This window comes from Chrysemys picta, chromosome 11 (genome assembly GCF_011386835.1).
Source record: "Chrysemys picta bellii isolate R12L10 chromosome 11, ASM1138683v2, whole genome shotgun sequence".
NCBI classification, from domain to species: domain Eukaryota; kingdom Metazoa; phylum Chordata; order Testudines; family Emydidae; genus Chrysemys; species Chrysemys picta.
Window position 1 is genome coordinate 75,805,258 of NC_088801.1, and position 14,422 is coordinate 75,819,679.

Here is a 14,422-nt window from a genome sequence, read left to right on the forward strand (position 1 = left end):
GTTTATACAGATCAAAACCCATCCTTCCACCTCTGTGACTCTATCTATCCCACATCTCCATGTGCAGAGGAATCCTGCAGCCCTAATTCCAGAGGCACTGCGGGTGGGGGGGAATTACACTTTCTAATGGACTCCATGTTTGAAAATTAGAATAATTAAAAGTGACTAGTGTGAATACACAAAAAGCTGAATTACAACTAAAGCAGAAGCATTTAAATGAAAAATGTCTCACTGGTGAAAGTCACTTTCCCGTAGGGAAAATTATCTCTTTTTCCAAACCCATTACCAGTTATATATTGTGTTTGCTAAAGTATATTGTACATGCAGTATAGGAAAATATATGTAACAATACATGAAATACTTGGCCTAATTTTTGTTTAGTACCCAACGTAAAAGCCAGAAGCACATTTTCCACTTACTGTCAATTTCAAGATATGGAGTTTTCTTTAGTTAAGTGCTTTAAATAGCCAAGGTTTTACCTCTTCCTGTCTCTTCTTAAACTCCTCAAACCAAAGGAGAACGCTTTCCCAAGAAAGCAGAGATTGCCAGTCCAGCCTCAGACCAAAATGGTCAGCGAGTCATTCAGCGATATTATAGGGTGGACTCAAGTGGCAGATTCCTTCACTGATGGAGGAAGCCCTCCAACACCACCGGTGTGAGTTCAGGTCTTCACGGCTAAGCAAGAAAGGGTTCCAACAGTGCGCCAACTCTAGATACACAGCTGGTTGGAGACACTCCAATGGCACGTTTACTGGGGTCACCCCCTAAACACTGGGGTTGACTTTGGGGTGTGTCAAGCCATTAAGATTTACACTAAAGAAACCTGCTGATTCTTTTCACACATGAAAAGTCCAGCCACTGGATAAAATTAACGTTCTCTCAGACCCGCGGACATGCAGATGGGGTCATCTGCCCCCTGCTGGCAGAGGCTGCTCATGGCAGCTGGAGATGGGACACAGCCTTGTGCCTCGTAGGAGCGCTCTGGGGCAGGCCACTGACCTGTCATTCTGTACCACCTTGCAGGGTTCTTGCTCCTCCGGCAGAGCTGCCCAGCAGGACACTGCTGGAACTCCCCCGGCCAGGCAGCAGTAGCGGGGCAGAGCATGGACCAGGCCAGGCACAAAAGCTGCCCTGCAAATATTTGTTTGACTGCACAGAGGGGACGCTCCCAGAAAACAAAGCCAGCTCCAGATAGCTAACAGAAGCTCAACGCCTCTCCTGAGAGACAGCACTGGGACACCAGAGCTGGGGGAAAGCACCCATGCATGGGGGATGGCGCGTCCTGCCAAGCCACGGCTACAGAGATGCAGAATTACAGCTCAGATAGTCCCACCTCTGCAGGACGCTCCCCCGAGAGGCAGCAGCTCAAGGGGCATCCCAAAGGAACAGGAGAGGGAAGCTGCAAGGAGCAGCAACAAGGCTGGCGTCCGCTGTGAGACTAGGGAGGTTTCTCTGTACACACAAAAGGCACGCTTTCTCACGGGCAGTGTGGGGACATAGCCCACGGGATCCTCTGAGGTGGGGCTTTTTCTCAAGCACCCTGCAGGGGGGGCAGCTGGGGGAGCTATGCAGTCCCTCTCCATTACCTGGTTGGAACAGAGACAAGGGCCAGCAACCCTGCTGCCTGCAGCACACCTGGGTTGTGGCCCCGACAAGTTCCTGGAATGGCTGTCACTCAAACTCAGCTGCCCTGGCCACGTTCTGGCTAGCCTGAGGGGGTGCACAGTGTTACCTCTGTTCCCCTAAAAACCAACCCAGGGTCACACTTGTATTAGTTTTATTACAATGCCGCTGTTAGGTCAGATAGAAAAGAGATGGAGCTTATTCATACACGCACACATTCACTGCATTCAGACCCTCATGCACCCACACACTTACACAGGCAGAGAGTTAGCGGAGACAGCATGGAGGCCGAGAAGCCGAAGTGTGGGAGATCTGCTGTGTCTGTCTGTGGTCACGAATCCAGGCTGCTGAGAGGGTCAAGAAGCAGGGGCTTGTGTGCATGCCTTCTTCCTCTTATTTTGGAACTGGCCGGCTCCTGTCACGCACACTGAGTTTCCTTTCTGTGTCCATCACCGAGAAGCATTCCCAGACCAGTTTCTTTCATGCATACCAGGTTCTTCTTTTCTTTACGGCACTTCATGACTGCCTTCTCAAGGCAGATTATATCAGACACACCTGGCTCCTGGCTCCTGGCTCCTGGCTCCTCTCTCCTTGCAGCTCCTCTCCGCCCAGTCCCACATACACTCCCTTGTTCACACTCCCTCGTTCACACTCTCTCTGAGGGATGGGATATTACAAAGCTTGGAAGTTCATACAAGTGGCAACCTGAAAAGGCCACAGAGCTTGCAAAGGTTACAAAACTAAAAAGGCTATGCTAACAATAACTGAAGTTACAAAGTCTGCGAAAAGGTTGCAGAACTTAATGATACAAGTTACAGATCTTACAATTGCATTTGAGCGGGGGCTTTACATAACACACAGCAGCCAGCTCTGGTCCAAAATGATCACAAGTGACACATTCCAGTGAGATGTTCCAATTTTGACAAAGCTGCATTCTGCAGTGGAAACCTGTTCCACTGAATTGTCTTGGCCAGCTCTACTTCAAAACCTGGTGATGATGTAGGCGGGGGTGTGCTGCAGTCACTCCAAACGGTTTGGTTTTCCGTTTTTCTTTGTGAAATAACCTAAGAAATTGCATACAAAAAGCTAAGTGAAAACAACATGATTAATGTTACAAAGTCAGAAGTTAGGAGGTGACACAATTAAGACTACCTAAACCATTTAATGGGCACTGTGGCGGGGCGACGACTCATCAGCACGGCGCCTCGTGCTGGTTGTCCAGGGAATTAGCACTCTAGCCTCCAGAGCGCCCTCTGCAGGCCGGCTGATGTCTTGCCTGCCGCTGGCCCCCGTGTCCCTCCCAGCCCCCATGCCCTTTCTCTCGGGATTCTGCCTTCTGCAGTACCCCCGCAGTCTCTGGGTCTCCCCACCCAGGGGAACCCCCAACCCCCTATCCCCACCTTGCCTATGTGGAAAGGTTAGAAAAAAATGGAAGAAATACGTATGTCTCTGGGTGTTAGTAATACAACCATGGAGCCTTAAAACTCCACCAGCCCTGCAGGAGAGGAATGCCTTTCTTAACAGAAAATCAGTGCTGTTCAGGGAATTCAACCTGAAGGCAGGGAACGCCTTGGGGACAGGGAGAAATTAGTGTCTCTAAGGGTATGTCCAGACTACCTGCCGAATCGGCGGGTAGTAATCAATCTATCAGGGATCAATATATCATGTCTTGTCTAGACGCAATATATCGATCCCCGAACGCGCTCCCGTCGACTCTGGAACTCCACCAGGAGGAGCAGCGGTAGCGGAGTCGACGGGGGAGCCGTGGCCGTCGATCCTGCACCGTGAGGACCCGAGGTAAGTCAAAATAAGATACGTCGACTTCAGCTACGCTATTCCTGTAGCTGAAGTTGCATATCTTACATCGACCCCCCCACCCCTCCCAGTGTAGACCAGACCTAAGACTCTGCCGTAATACACCATATGTTTGGCTCCCGAAATAAGCCAAATGATATTATTATTGGTTTACCACTTGTATGTCCATTAGGTGGCTACGAACGTGAGTGTCTCATAGCTCTGGTCTAGCCCCTGGCCCAGGGCAAATGGGTACTGTGCAAGCTTCTGCTGTCGTACCTCCCGCCGCAGTGCCCACTCGTTGGTCCTGCCCTGGACTTCTTGTGAGCAGAGCCTGCCCACCATGCTGGCTGAGGAGTCTCTGGTATGGCACTCAGTGGGATGAGGCCACCAGCCCCGTTTTCGGTGAAGGGTTGATTTTGAAGGTAGGTCCCCAGAAGCAGAGCATTCATTTATAGCCGCTAAAGGGGCTGGGTTCACTAAAGGGGAAATGAGGTATTTTATCCTGGATCAGTTTTAACAAATAAGTGGCCTTCTTAGTTGTAGTTGATAATAATAATACTAGAGCATATAGCGGCTAGTTTAAAATCTAATTGTTTAAATTGTCCAAAATCTCATTATTTCCTTATGCTCCCTCATCTGTCTGTATCCAGCTGCTGTCTCTTATACCCAGCCGGTAAGCTATTGGGAGGCAGGGACCGTCTTTTTGCTCTGTTTATACAGCACCTAGCACAAAGGGCTCCTGTCCATGGAGGGGGCTCATAAGCCCCACAATACAAACAATAATAACAATAACTAATACATAACCTTACACTAGTTCTGTAAATCTGGCAATATATGAATAGCAAATGTCTAAACATCAGCAGACCTATACTCATCTGCTAACACCAGACATTCGCTTGCTTGCTAGCTAGCACCGGCAGTGTGGCCTAGTGGCTCGCACAATGGCCTGGAGCCCAAGAAACCTGGGTGCTTTTCCTGGCTTTGCCACTGGTCTGCCAGGTGCAGTCATGCCCCTCCACTGTGCCTCAGTTTCACCATCTGTGAAATGAGGCAATGCTATTGACCTCCTTTGTAAAGCACTTTGAGGTCTACTGGTCTACGAGCTAGGTAATGGTATTATTTACTGGCTGCCATACATTTCCAGATAGGAACCCTGGTCTCGGTCAATTCCAAAGGAGAACCATACCCCACCATTATTTTGTGATGAATTTGTCCCATTATGACTGTACTGTTTGGATGGGCTTCACACCCCTTCTCATTGCTACAACAGTCAAATCTGGGTGACTTGGCCTTTCTTACAGCCATTTACCCCTGTGCAGAGGGTCTGCCGGGTCCTCCAGCCCCCTATAGATGGTGAAATCCGCCTCTGTGCAGATCCACACAGGGTCTGTTCACCACGTCAGCCCCAACAGGGTCCGGCACAAGGATGAATGCCACCCTGAGGGCTCTGATGTTTCATGGGCCCTTGTACGGACCCTCTACACTGGCACACCCTCCTTCCATTGGTTGCAGCTGAGCGATTAACACCCATTGTGGTCCTGTGAAGGAAACAGCCAGGATAATAGCGGAAAACCAAGAAGCGGGAGTGCTGTTTTACTAGAGTCTGTGAGCAGAGCAGAGACCCACAGCACCTAACATTCATCGTTAGCGTGGTTAATCGTGGCTATTGCGATAGTGTCTGAGGCCCAGCTAAGGATGGGGCCCCGGGCACTGTGCAAACAGCAGATGCCCCCTGCCCTGAGGAGCTGGCAGTGGAACTAGACCAGCCGAAGGCAGGGTGGGGGAAGGGTAGAACACACCAGCAGAGTGACCAGTGAACGGCATGTTAGTGCCCCGATGTATTGACTTGGGGTGGGTTTAGCTACATGGAAAGACAAGGGGCGAGGAGGCGGGGCGGGGCAGGAGGAAGGGGGCAGGTACAGAGTGAAGCTGAGTGAAGCACCAGTGGGAGCCCTGGAGCAAACAGCCAATGAGCACAGGGCAGAGACTGTCCACTCAAACTGTAGAAAGTTCTCCAAATGTCCCGGCCTGCCTGGGGCAGTGGGTGGCTTCCCCCTGCAGCTCCGCACTGCGCTCCGTTCTGCTGGCTCCTGGCATCAACTGCCGCCACAGGGTCCTAGCACCCCCCAACCACTAGTGCCAGGACAGACTAACCCTGCCTCTGCCCTTCCGCCTCGGACAGACGGACCCTTCCCTTTTCTGGCAGGACCCTGCACCAGCACAGCCCCCCGCCCCTCCACCCACAGTCACCGCTCCTGCCCCACACTGGGCAAGGGGCAGCCCCATCCCCCACCCCCAGTGAGGCTGCCATGAGGGGCAGCAGCAGGGGAGGAGGCGCACACGTGATGGCAGCCCTCCCTCGCACCCATCCCAGGGGAGGTGAGGGGGCTTCCTGGACCTGAGAGGGGCCCTAGCACAGGCAATGACAGTGCTGCGAGGTAAGTGTGCTTCTGGGGGGGGGGGCTCCCCCATAGGGTGACCAGATGTCCCAATTTTATAGGGACAGTCCTGATTTTGGGGGCTTTTTCTTATACAGGCACCCCACCCCCGTCCCGATTTTTCACATTTGCTGTCTGGTCATCCTACTCCCCCGGAGCTCACTCTGTGTAAGCTGGAAAGCTTGTTTGTTTCATCAAAGAAACTGATCCAATGAAAGATCTGACCCCTCCCCTCCCCTCCCCCGCCTTGTCTCTCTAAGGGGCACTAGCAATATTTTATAGAATCCTAGGACTGGAAGGGACCTCGTGAAGTCATCTAGTCCAGTCCCCTGCACTCAGGGCAGGACTATATTATCTAGACCATCCCTGACAGGTGTTTGTCCAACCTGCTCTTAAACATCCCCGATGATGGAGATTCCACAACCTCCCTAGGCAATTTATTCCAGTGCTTAACCACTCTTCCAGTTAGGAAGATTTTCCTAATGTCCAACCTAAACCTCCCTTGCTGCAATTCTCATGTCCCCTCTCAGTCTTCTCTTTTCCAGACTAAACAAACCCAATTTTTTCAATCTTCCCTCATAGGTCATGTTTTCTAGGCCTTTCATCATTTTTCTTGCTCTTTTCCGGACTGTCTCCAATTTGTTCACATCTTTCCTGAAATGTGGTGCCCAGAACTGGACACAATACTCGAGTTGAGGCCTAATCAGTGCGGAGTAGAGCAGAAGAATTACTTCTCGTGTCTTGCTTACAACACTCCTGCTAATACATCCCAGAATGATGTTCACTTTTTTTGCAATAGTGTTACACTGTTGACTCATATTATGGCAGGTTCTCGACTCTATTTCATTCCCTTTGTGCCTCTCGTGCAGCAGAAGCCTCCCTCAAGTCTCCAGCTAGAGCAGGGCTGGGATAGCTGGTTCCTGTGCCCTCCTTTACCCTGTGGTGCAGGGGGCATGTTAGCTATGAGGACAGGGCATGGCTGCTGATGGGGCAGAGAATCAGGAAGCGGTCCTCCTTCTCTCCCTCCAGGGCGGCAGGGCCGACCCACAACATTTTGGCACCAGAGGTGGGGAGCTCACATGATGCCCCCATGCCCCCTCGCTTGGGTCAAAACTTTGAAAGGTCTTGGCAACTGTTACAGGAAGTGTTAGAAGTATGCACAGAGCAGCAAAGGCATTTGGAAAGAGGGTGGTCATCTTATTTCTGCACATATATTCCCGAACAGCCTTTGGAGTTGATCCTGCTGAAATGTATCTTGAAAGGTCTCTCAATTCATCACCTAAATCACTCGCATCAATATCGCACATGTCATCATGTGTCAACACTGACTCTAGTGCCCTGCATTGCTGGTGTAGGTCTTCTTCAGGTATAGTGAGGAGTTTTGGAATATCCTACAACATCCCAAATATACTGCTGTGTTCCTTGAGCTGCATGAAACGTTCTTCAACTGACTGTATTGCACAATCTAGCACCTGGTTAAAGAATTAAACTTTGAATTGTTGTTTGGGGTCTCTTATGGGATTATCCCGTGCCTCAATCAAAATGTCTTCTTCTTCGGTGACTCTTGTATTCTTGAATGGGTGGAAAAATAGCTTCAGCGTGAAGTTCCTCTGCCAGCTTCTGTGCACTCTTCAGAACGTTTTGAAATCCCTCATCTGACCGGTAAGGCTGTAGGTATGACTTTGCTTTCTCCAGTTGTTCCATTGCTTCAGATATATCAGGGTCAACACCTTGGAGTCTCTTGCTTACAACATTTATTTCAAACAGTAGGTCATGCCACAACACTAAGCCACACAGAAATTTGAAGTTATGTATGTTTCTGGTGATTCCATTTCCCTCTGCCACTGTTCTCCCACGAACAGTTCCTGTCACAGCATTATCCTCCACAATGGCAACTATGGCATCATCTATCTTCCCAATCTGGTGTTTGATAGGCTTTATCGCCTCCACTCGACTTTCCCATCATGTGGCACTCAGTGGTTTCAATGTTAGAGAGGATGTTCCCAGAGGTTGCTTCAAAATTTGCCATCGATGAGTTGATGCAGAGAAAAATACATAGATGCTTTGAATTACATTGAAAAATTCAGCAGCCTCACTAGACACTGATGTTGCATCACTGACCACCAAGTTCAATGACTGAGAACTGCATGGGCCAAAAAAAGCTCAAGGGTTTAACTCTCAGATCTGTGTCTGCACTCACTCCTCTGGTCTTTCCTCTCATGTTGGCACCATTATCGTAGCCCTGACCTCTCATGTCAGCTATCGCAATTCCCGTATCTTCCAGCTTTTTAAGAAGCACATTTGTCATACCAGCTCCTGGAGTATCATCAATGTCAATAAATTCTAGGAAATGCTGTCTGACAGTCACCATTGCAGGGACATTTTCACTAGGTTCTGTTGTTGTTACAAAACGCACCATTAAAGTCATTTGTTCCGTATGGCTGATGTTTGGTGGGCAGTCCAGAATAACAGAGTAATATCTTGCTGGCTTCAGATCTGCCACAATCTTCTGCTTGACTTTTGTTGCCAGTAACTGTGTGATCTCATTTTGAATTGTTTTTCCAAGGTAGTGGTGTGTGTACATTCCTTGGGTGGTGACTCTTCTTAGATGCTCCTGGAGTACAGAATCAAACTCAGCCATCAGCTCCATAATTTTAAGGAAGTTTCCATTGTTTGGCACATACAGCTGATCGGAAGTGCCACGCAGAGCTAGGTTTTGGGTAGCAGGCGTTCTCACAATGGCAATGAGCCTTTTGAGAACATTTTGCCAGTAAAGAGACTCTGATGCAATCTTCTCTTGATGCTGATCATCTATGGTGCCCTTTAACCCTAGTCTCATCTCAAGCTCTTTCCACCTATGGAATGCTCTCTGGTGATTTTCTGCCTTCTCATGACATGCCAGATTTCTAGCCAGATTTTTCCAGTCCTTTGTTCCTGCAGAACCCAATGTGGCTGGAACATTAGACTGGAAGAGTTTGCCACAAAAACAGTATGCAGCATTCTGGGTTTTTGAGTACATAAGCTATGGCCTCTCCACTTTTTCACCATTGGGGATTTCACGCCAGTAATGTGTTGGATGGAAACTTCTATTTTTATTGTCTTTGGGAAACATGAAGTTTTTCAATGCTGTGGCCCATGCAGTACAAGGAAGTCCCTCAGGCTACTGCTCAAGTGGGTCCACAGTCCTGGATCATCTAGACTTAAGGAACTAAACTCAGCAGCAGCTGTTTCTTGCGTCTCCACCACGCTCTTCTCTGATCTACACTTTTTTTCAGGAATGGGCATGGTTACATCCCTTTGAGATGGAGATATGGATGCTGCAGTAGCTGCCAGGTCACCTGCACTCTGACTAACTGGAAGATCAGGCATCTCCTCACCACTCACATCCTCACTGGGGCTGGAAGGCTCACCGTGAACATTTGTGTCTATGTATCTCAGGAGAGCTCCTTCCTGCTTAGATAGAAAAGCTTCCTTTGCTTTCTTTCTTTTTCTGAATGCTGCCCCAGAGGGGCGTTTTCTTCTTTCACTCATGACTGCTGTTCTGTGCCAGCTAGAGTGGCTCTCAACACTCAGTTGAAGGGGACAAATAAGCAGGCTGGTAGCAGGGCCTGAGTGAGGGAAGATATCGGCGTCTTAAGGGCCTAACTGGCTCCTACTACTTCAGTTGAACTGCCTGTTCTCCTCAAGTGGGTTCAAGGAAGCAGCAGCAAACAGGAAGCTCCCTGAGAAGCTGGTGTTAACCAGTCCAGGATCCTGGGGGTGCTGGAGAGGTACACAAGAGGCTCCTCCTCCTCTCTCTCCCTGCAACTCCTGCTGCTTTCTGTTATTCCCTCTCACCTTTTCTCCTGCCTGCCTGTTGTGTCTCTTGTGCCCTCCTTCCTCCAGCACCGCACTCCACCATCTCTGTGCATCTAGAGCAGAGAGAATACATGTGCACCAGCAGCAGACACAATTTTCTACACTCTGAGTCCTAGTGGCACCCCCCAGAGTCTGGCACCTGAGGCAGCCGCCTTAGTTCGCCTCATGGTAAGGCCAGCCCTGCAGGGCGGCCCTGGGCCGTTCTCGGGGCTCACAAAAAGCTAGTCAAGCTCCTACCAACATGAGCTAACCATTCCTAGCAATTAACATATTTGATTAATGCCACTCGGTTGTCTCTCGGCAGAGTTTATGGTGCTGGTTTTGACCTACACAGCCTGGGAGCTGGAGAAAACCCTCTCTCCCCATGCTACACTACTGCCGCTGAGATCAGCCAAGGCACCACCATGGCCTGTCGTTGGGAGAAAGGTTTGCTGGTGGGGCCTTCTCCACAAAGACCCCTTGGCTCTGGAACTTTCTCCCCATACCTCTGACCTCCAGAGCATGGTTTCAAACCCGAGGTGAGAAGGGTGTTCAGGGTGCAAAGTGATGGGGGATATTTTGCTGCTCTTCTGACTGGCTGGTGTGTTAGTGTACGCTGGTGTGAAACACTGCTGGGTGGCATTCTTCCATGGGCCATATGTTGGTTTGTTGTTAGGGCACCTAGGGCACATGTACAGGCATTTCTTGTCATTGAAATCAGAAGAACCAGTACAAATGCCGAGCTCAGTTAGAAATGTGAAGGCTCCAAGGAGTTCTGGTACTGGAGGTGCCGGTCTTCGGCTAAGCTATTCAACCGAAATGTGGTTTGCGCTATGGAGTGAAATGGAAAGCCCGCCCGACAGGTGTTTGGTCTGTGTTTAAATGAGGAGACAGCTGTCCCCAAGGTGCCTGCACTCATGGCTTCTTTTGCCCAGATATCAGCACAGATGGGCCTGCGATCACTGTCTCCTGGTCATGTGGCTGCTGGCCCTGTTTGGAGCTCGCAGCCACCCCGCTACCTGTATGTAATGAGACGCTTTGTAGTGCGCTTGGGTGCCGGATCATGTGCACGGAGCCAGGGAAATACAAACGGGCGTGGCTACCAAGTCACTCTGGCAGCAAGGTGGGAACGGAACAATGCATTTGAAGGCGTTTGATGCTCGTTTAAACATTTGGCCTTGAAATTCCTCAATGAACTCAAAACGCTTGAGGCTAGAGTTACAAAAGGACTTAGGTGCTTAACTGCCACTTTAGGTGCACAAAACCCTGCTCAGCTGCCACCAAACCTGTCGGTGCCCACACTCACTCGGCACCTCCATCTCTGCAGTAAAAATCCTAGGCGCCTCTGATCTCACGTGCAGTAGCCCCATGCCGGGTGTCCAGGTGCCTGAGTCCCAGAGCACTGCATGAACTGGCATGTCTAACTCACCTGCGCAACCCAATCCAGCCTGTGGGCTCAGAGCTTGCCCTATAGGTGAGCTTACATTGAAGGGTAGGAGGAGAAGGCTCACCCTCATAACCATTCGCCTAGTGGTTAGGGTACTCGCCTGAGATGGGGGAGACCCTGGTTCAAGTCCCTGCTCTGCTTGAGGGGACAAGGGGATTTGAACAGGAGTTTTCTAGCTCTCAGGTGAGAGTGCTCATCAGTGGGCTATGGGGTATTCTGATGTGGGACTCCTTCCGTCTTGCCAGCAGAACTGTGGATAAATAACTAGCGAAGTCACTGGGAACAGGCAGGCTCTCCCAGGTGAGTGCTCTAAGTACCAGGCTACGGCATCACACACGTGATGGCGCTCTCTCTGGTCCAATGGTTCTCTGAGACCAGCCTGTCTCCCTTAGGGGGCAGGGCCTATTACACCCTTCTCTCGTCAGCATCTCCCAGTCAGGTTGGGTGAGTCCACGCGCTGGCTTTTGTGGATCCCATTCTAAGGTGCCTCTCCCACCCTGGTCATTGACCTGGGAGCCCAAGCGCTCAGCTCAGCCTTTGTGAATCCCAGGGCGTTTGGAGGCCCCCTAAAGTTCGGTGGTGTGATGCTCAGTGCTGCCATTTCTTTGGGAATCTAGCCCCTGAGGTTCAGACTCTTTTATGGGACAGATTCCAGTGCAAGGGAAGGGGGAAGGCACAGGGACCCCTGCCTGTTTTGCACACTTTTCCAGGAGGCAGCCAGAATCCTGCTGCTTGCCTGCCCACAGCACAAGGTGTGAGGTAATGTTACTGTACTAGCAGTGCTGTGCACCAAATGGAGATGTGATGGGAGGGGCTGGGCCACTGCCCCACCCTCTTCCTGCTCATAGATTGAGGCCAGTGCTGGATCCCTTCAACTAATGAGTGGAGCTCCGGCATGAACCTCCTCACCAACCCACAGGCATTGCACCTGTGTCTGTTATGTGTCGGAGGAATACCTCTAGCAACTGCCACTCTCTGCAGAGCACATGCACACACACACCTGACTACAGCGGTGGCTTAAATAGCTAGACCATGAGGTGTTATAGCTGCTGTAGAATCAGAAATACCTACATGTGCATTCCTCCCCAACTGAGCGTATCAAATTGCAGTGGGTGCCGTGTGCAGCACTACAGGAGAAAACATGGACACATCTGCCTAACACATTTGTGGCATCAGGAGCAATGCTGACCACACCCGCTAAGCTCAGCTCGGACGGGAGCATTACAAGCAGACTGGTTGAACAGTAGGGGCTAGCCCAGTAGCACGGTTCCTGAGGCAGAATAAAGGAAACCTGGCACGTGTGTGTTTATAGATGTGCGTTTGTGAGAGACAGAGAGAGAGTGGGGGAAAAGCAGGAGCTCATATGGAAAAGTAATATATTTCCCATGTGTTACAATGCAAACATGTATTGCACAGATATTGTAGCTAGTTTTTATCCTGGTATTTTATACACATGTAATATATTAAATATGTGCTATACATTTTGTAAAGTATAAAGTTGTTATTTATGGAAAATATATAATTTTCCCCACATGGGAAATAGGATAGCGATACAAAGACAAAATTGTGGAAGCAGAAAGCAGGGCTGGCAGGGCTGCCTGGGGGGAAGAGGGGGGGAGCAAGTGGGGCAATTTGCCCCAGGCCCTGGGCCCCACAGGGGCCCCCACGAGAGTTTTTCGGGCCCCTGGAGTGGGGTCCTTCACTCACTCTGGGGGCCCCGGAAAACTCTCGTGGGGCCCAGGCCCCGGGAGCTTCTTCCGCTCCGGGTCTTCGGCGGCAATTCAGTGGCGGGGGGTCCTTCTGCTCCAGGACCCACAGCCGAAGTGCCCCGAAGACCCGTGGCGGGGGGCTCCTTCCGCCCCGGGACCCGCCGCCGAAGTGCTGGGTCTTCGGCGGCAATTCGGCAGCGGGGGCCCAGGCCCCCTGAATCCTCTGGGTGGCCCTGAGGGCTGGATCTGAAGAACAATAGGTAAGAGCCCAGGACCCACCCATGGCAGATTTGTCCAGAAAAGTGGGCTGGAGATGTATGGGTTTTTTCATATTACAAGAGGTAAATTAATCTTAGGGAGAAATTGAATCATTTTGCAACAGGAAATGATTATAAAAAGCATTGGGGAATTCAAAACCTCTCAAGCAATGCATCAATCAATGGGGATCTGTAAAAAAAAACAGATCAGAAGGTTTTGTGGATGATCCCAGATTTTTCAGACAAAATGGAAAGAGCGGAAGGGGATGAAAAGCCCAGGATTAGCCTAGAAGCTCATCCGGGGAACCCGGGGAGAAAAACAGAGTCAGAAGTCAGAGCTCGTTGGTAGCAGAGCTGCACAGGTATTTATTGAATACAAACAATGGCAAACACAGCAGGCTCACAGAGATTTGAGCTTCCTGAGCTAAGTCCAAAATTCACTATGGGCTATTGTCTTAAGAATACTTGTAGAGGTCCCTGTGGCTTTGAATTGGATATCACTATATCCCCCACCCACCCCACTCCCAATTACTTCTGAGTTAAAAAATAAGACTGGATTTTTCTTCTTCTTTCGTTAGTAATAAAAATGGCTTGTTTGGACCCTGCCATGTTGGAAAGAATATATTGTGTGTGGGAACCAATGGGGACTCATGGGTGTATTCATTGGCTCCTGCACATCCTGCTTCCAAAATTACATGGGGTAAACCATGCCACATTCTCTGGACATGGATTCAAGGTTTAAAAGGTGAGCCGGGACAAGCAAAATGAAAAATGGACATTTCAATGGGATAATTGTGAGCCGAGTATTTCAAAGCAAGCACAGCTCTAGCTGGCATCATAAATCATACACTACAGTAAATGCTGTTAAAATGTCAAAATAAAACATTAAAATAGCTAAGCTAAACTGACACCAGAGACCAAGCCTTCTTCTGAAGTCTCACCAAGGGAAACCCCCCAAAAGGTAGTTAAAGTAATTAACACTGGACTTTGAAAACATGGACAGGCCTGGGACCATAAATAAAGAGATCAGGAGCAATGTCAGGAGCACAGTATGGAATATATAAAGAAACTGTGTGTGTGTGTGTGTGTGTGTGTGTGTGTGTGTGTGTGTGTGTGTGTGTGTGTGTGTGTGTGTGTGTGTGGGTGGGTTAGTAAAGAAAAGGTATCTATGGAGGTAAAGGGAAGGCAGTAAAAATACAGATTGTACAAGCCGGGTGAAGTGTCATTGGCTTGAGAGGGTCAGGTGATGCAGAATGAAGGATGATGGGTAGAAATTAGAGTGCGCCCATTCCAGTGACCTCAGACGTCAGCCTA

General features: G+C 49.8%; 1 protein-coding gene across 18 annotated transcripts in view; it reads right to left on the minus strand.

Moving 5' to 3' along the window:
• Window positions 1-1,760: 1,760 nt before the first annotated feature.
• The window catches only part of PCBP3 (poly(rC) binding protein 3), a 139,437-nt gene continuing 126,775 nt past the window's right edge, over window positions 1,761-14,422 (minus strand). For 9 of the 18 annotated variants that reach the window (XM_042854491.2, XM_042854490.2, XM_042854496.2 and 6 more), the window contains one exon: window positions 13,454-14,419. In XM_042854491.2, the coding sequence (XP_042710425.1) occupies window positions 14,383-14,419 (37 nt within the window). In that variant the 3' untranslated portion in view covers window positions 13,454-14,382. Of the gene's footprint in view, window positions 2,688-13,453; window positions 14,420-14,422 lie in introns of those variants that run through there. The other 9 variants (XM_042854489.2, XM_042854488.2, XM_065562232.1 and 6 more) reach the window with 2 other exon arrangements.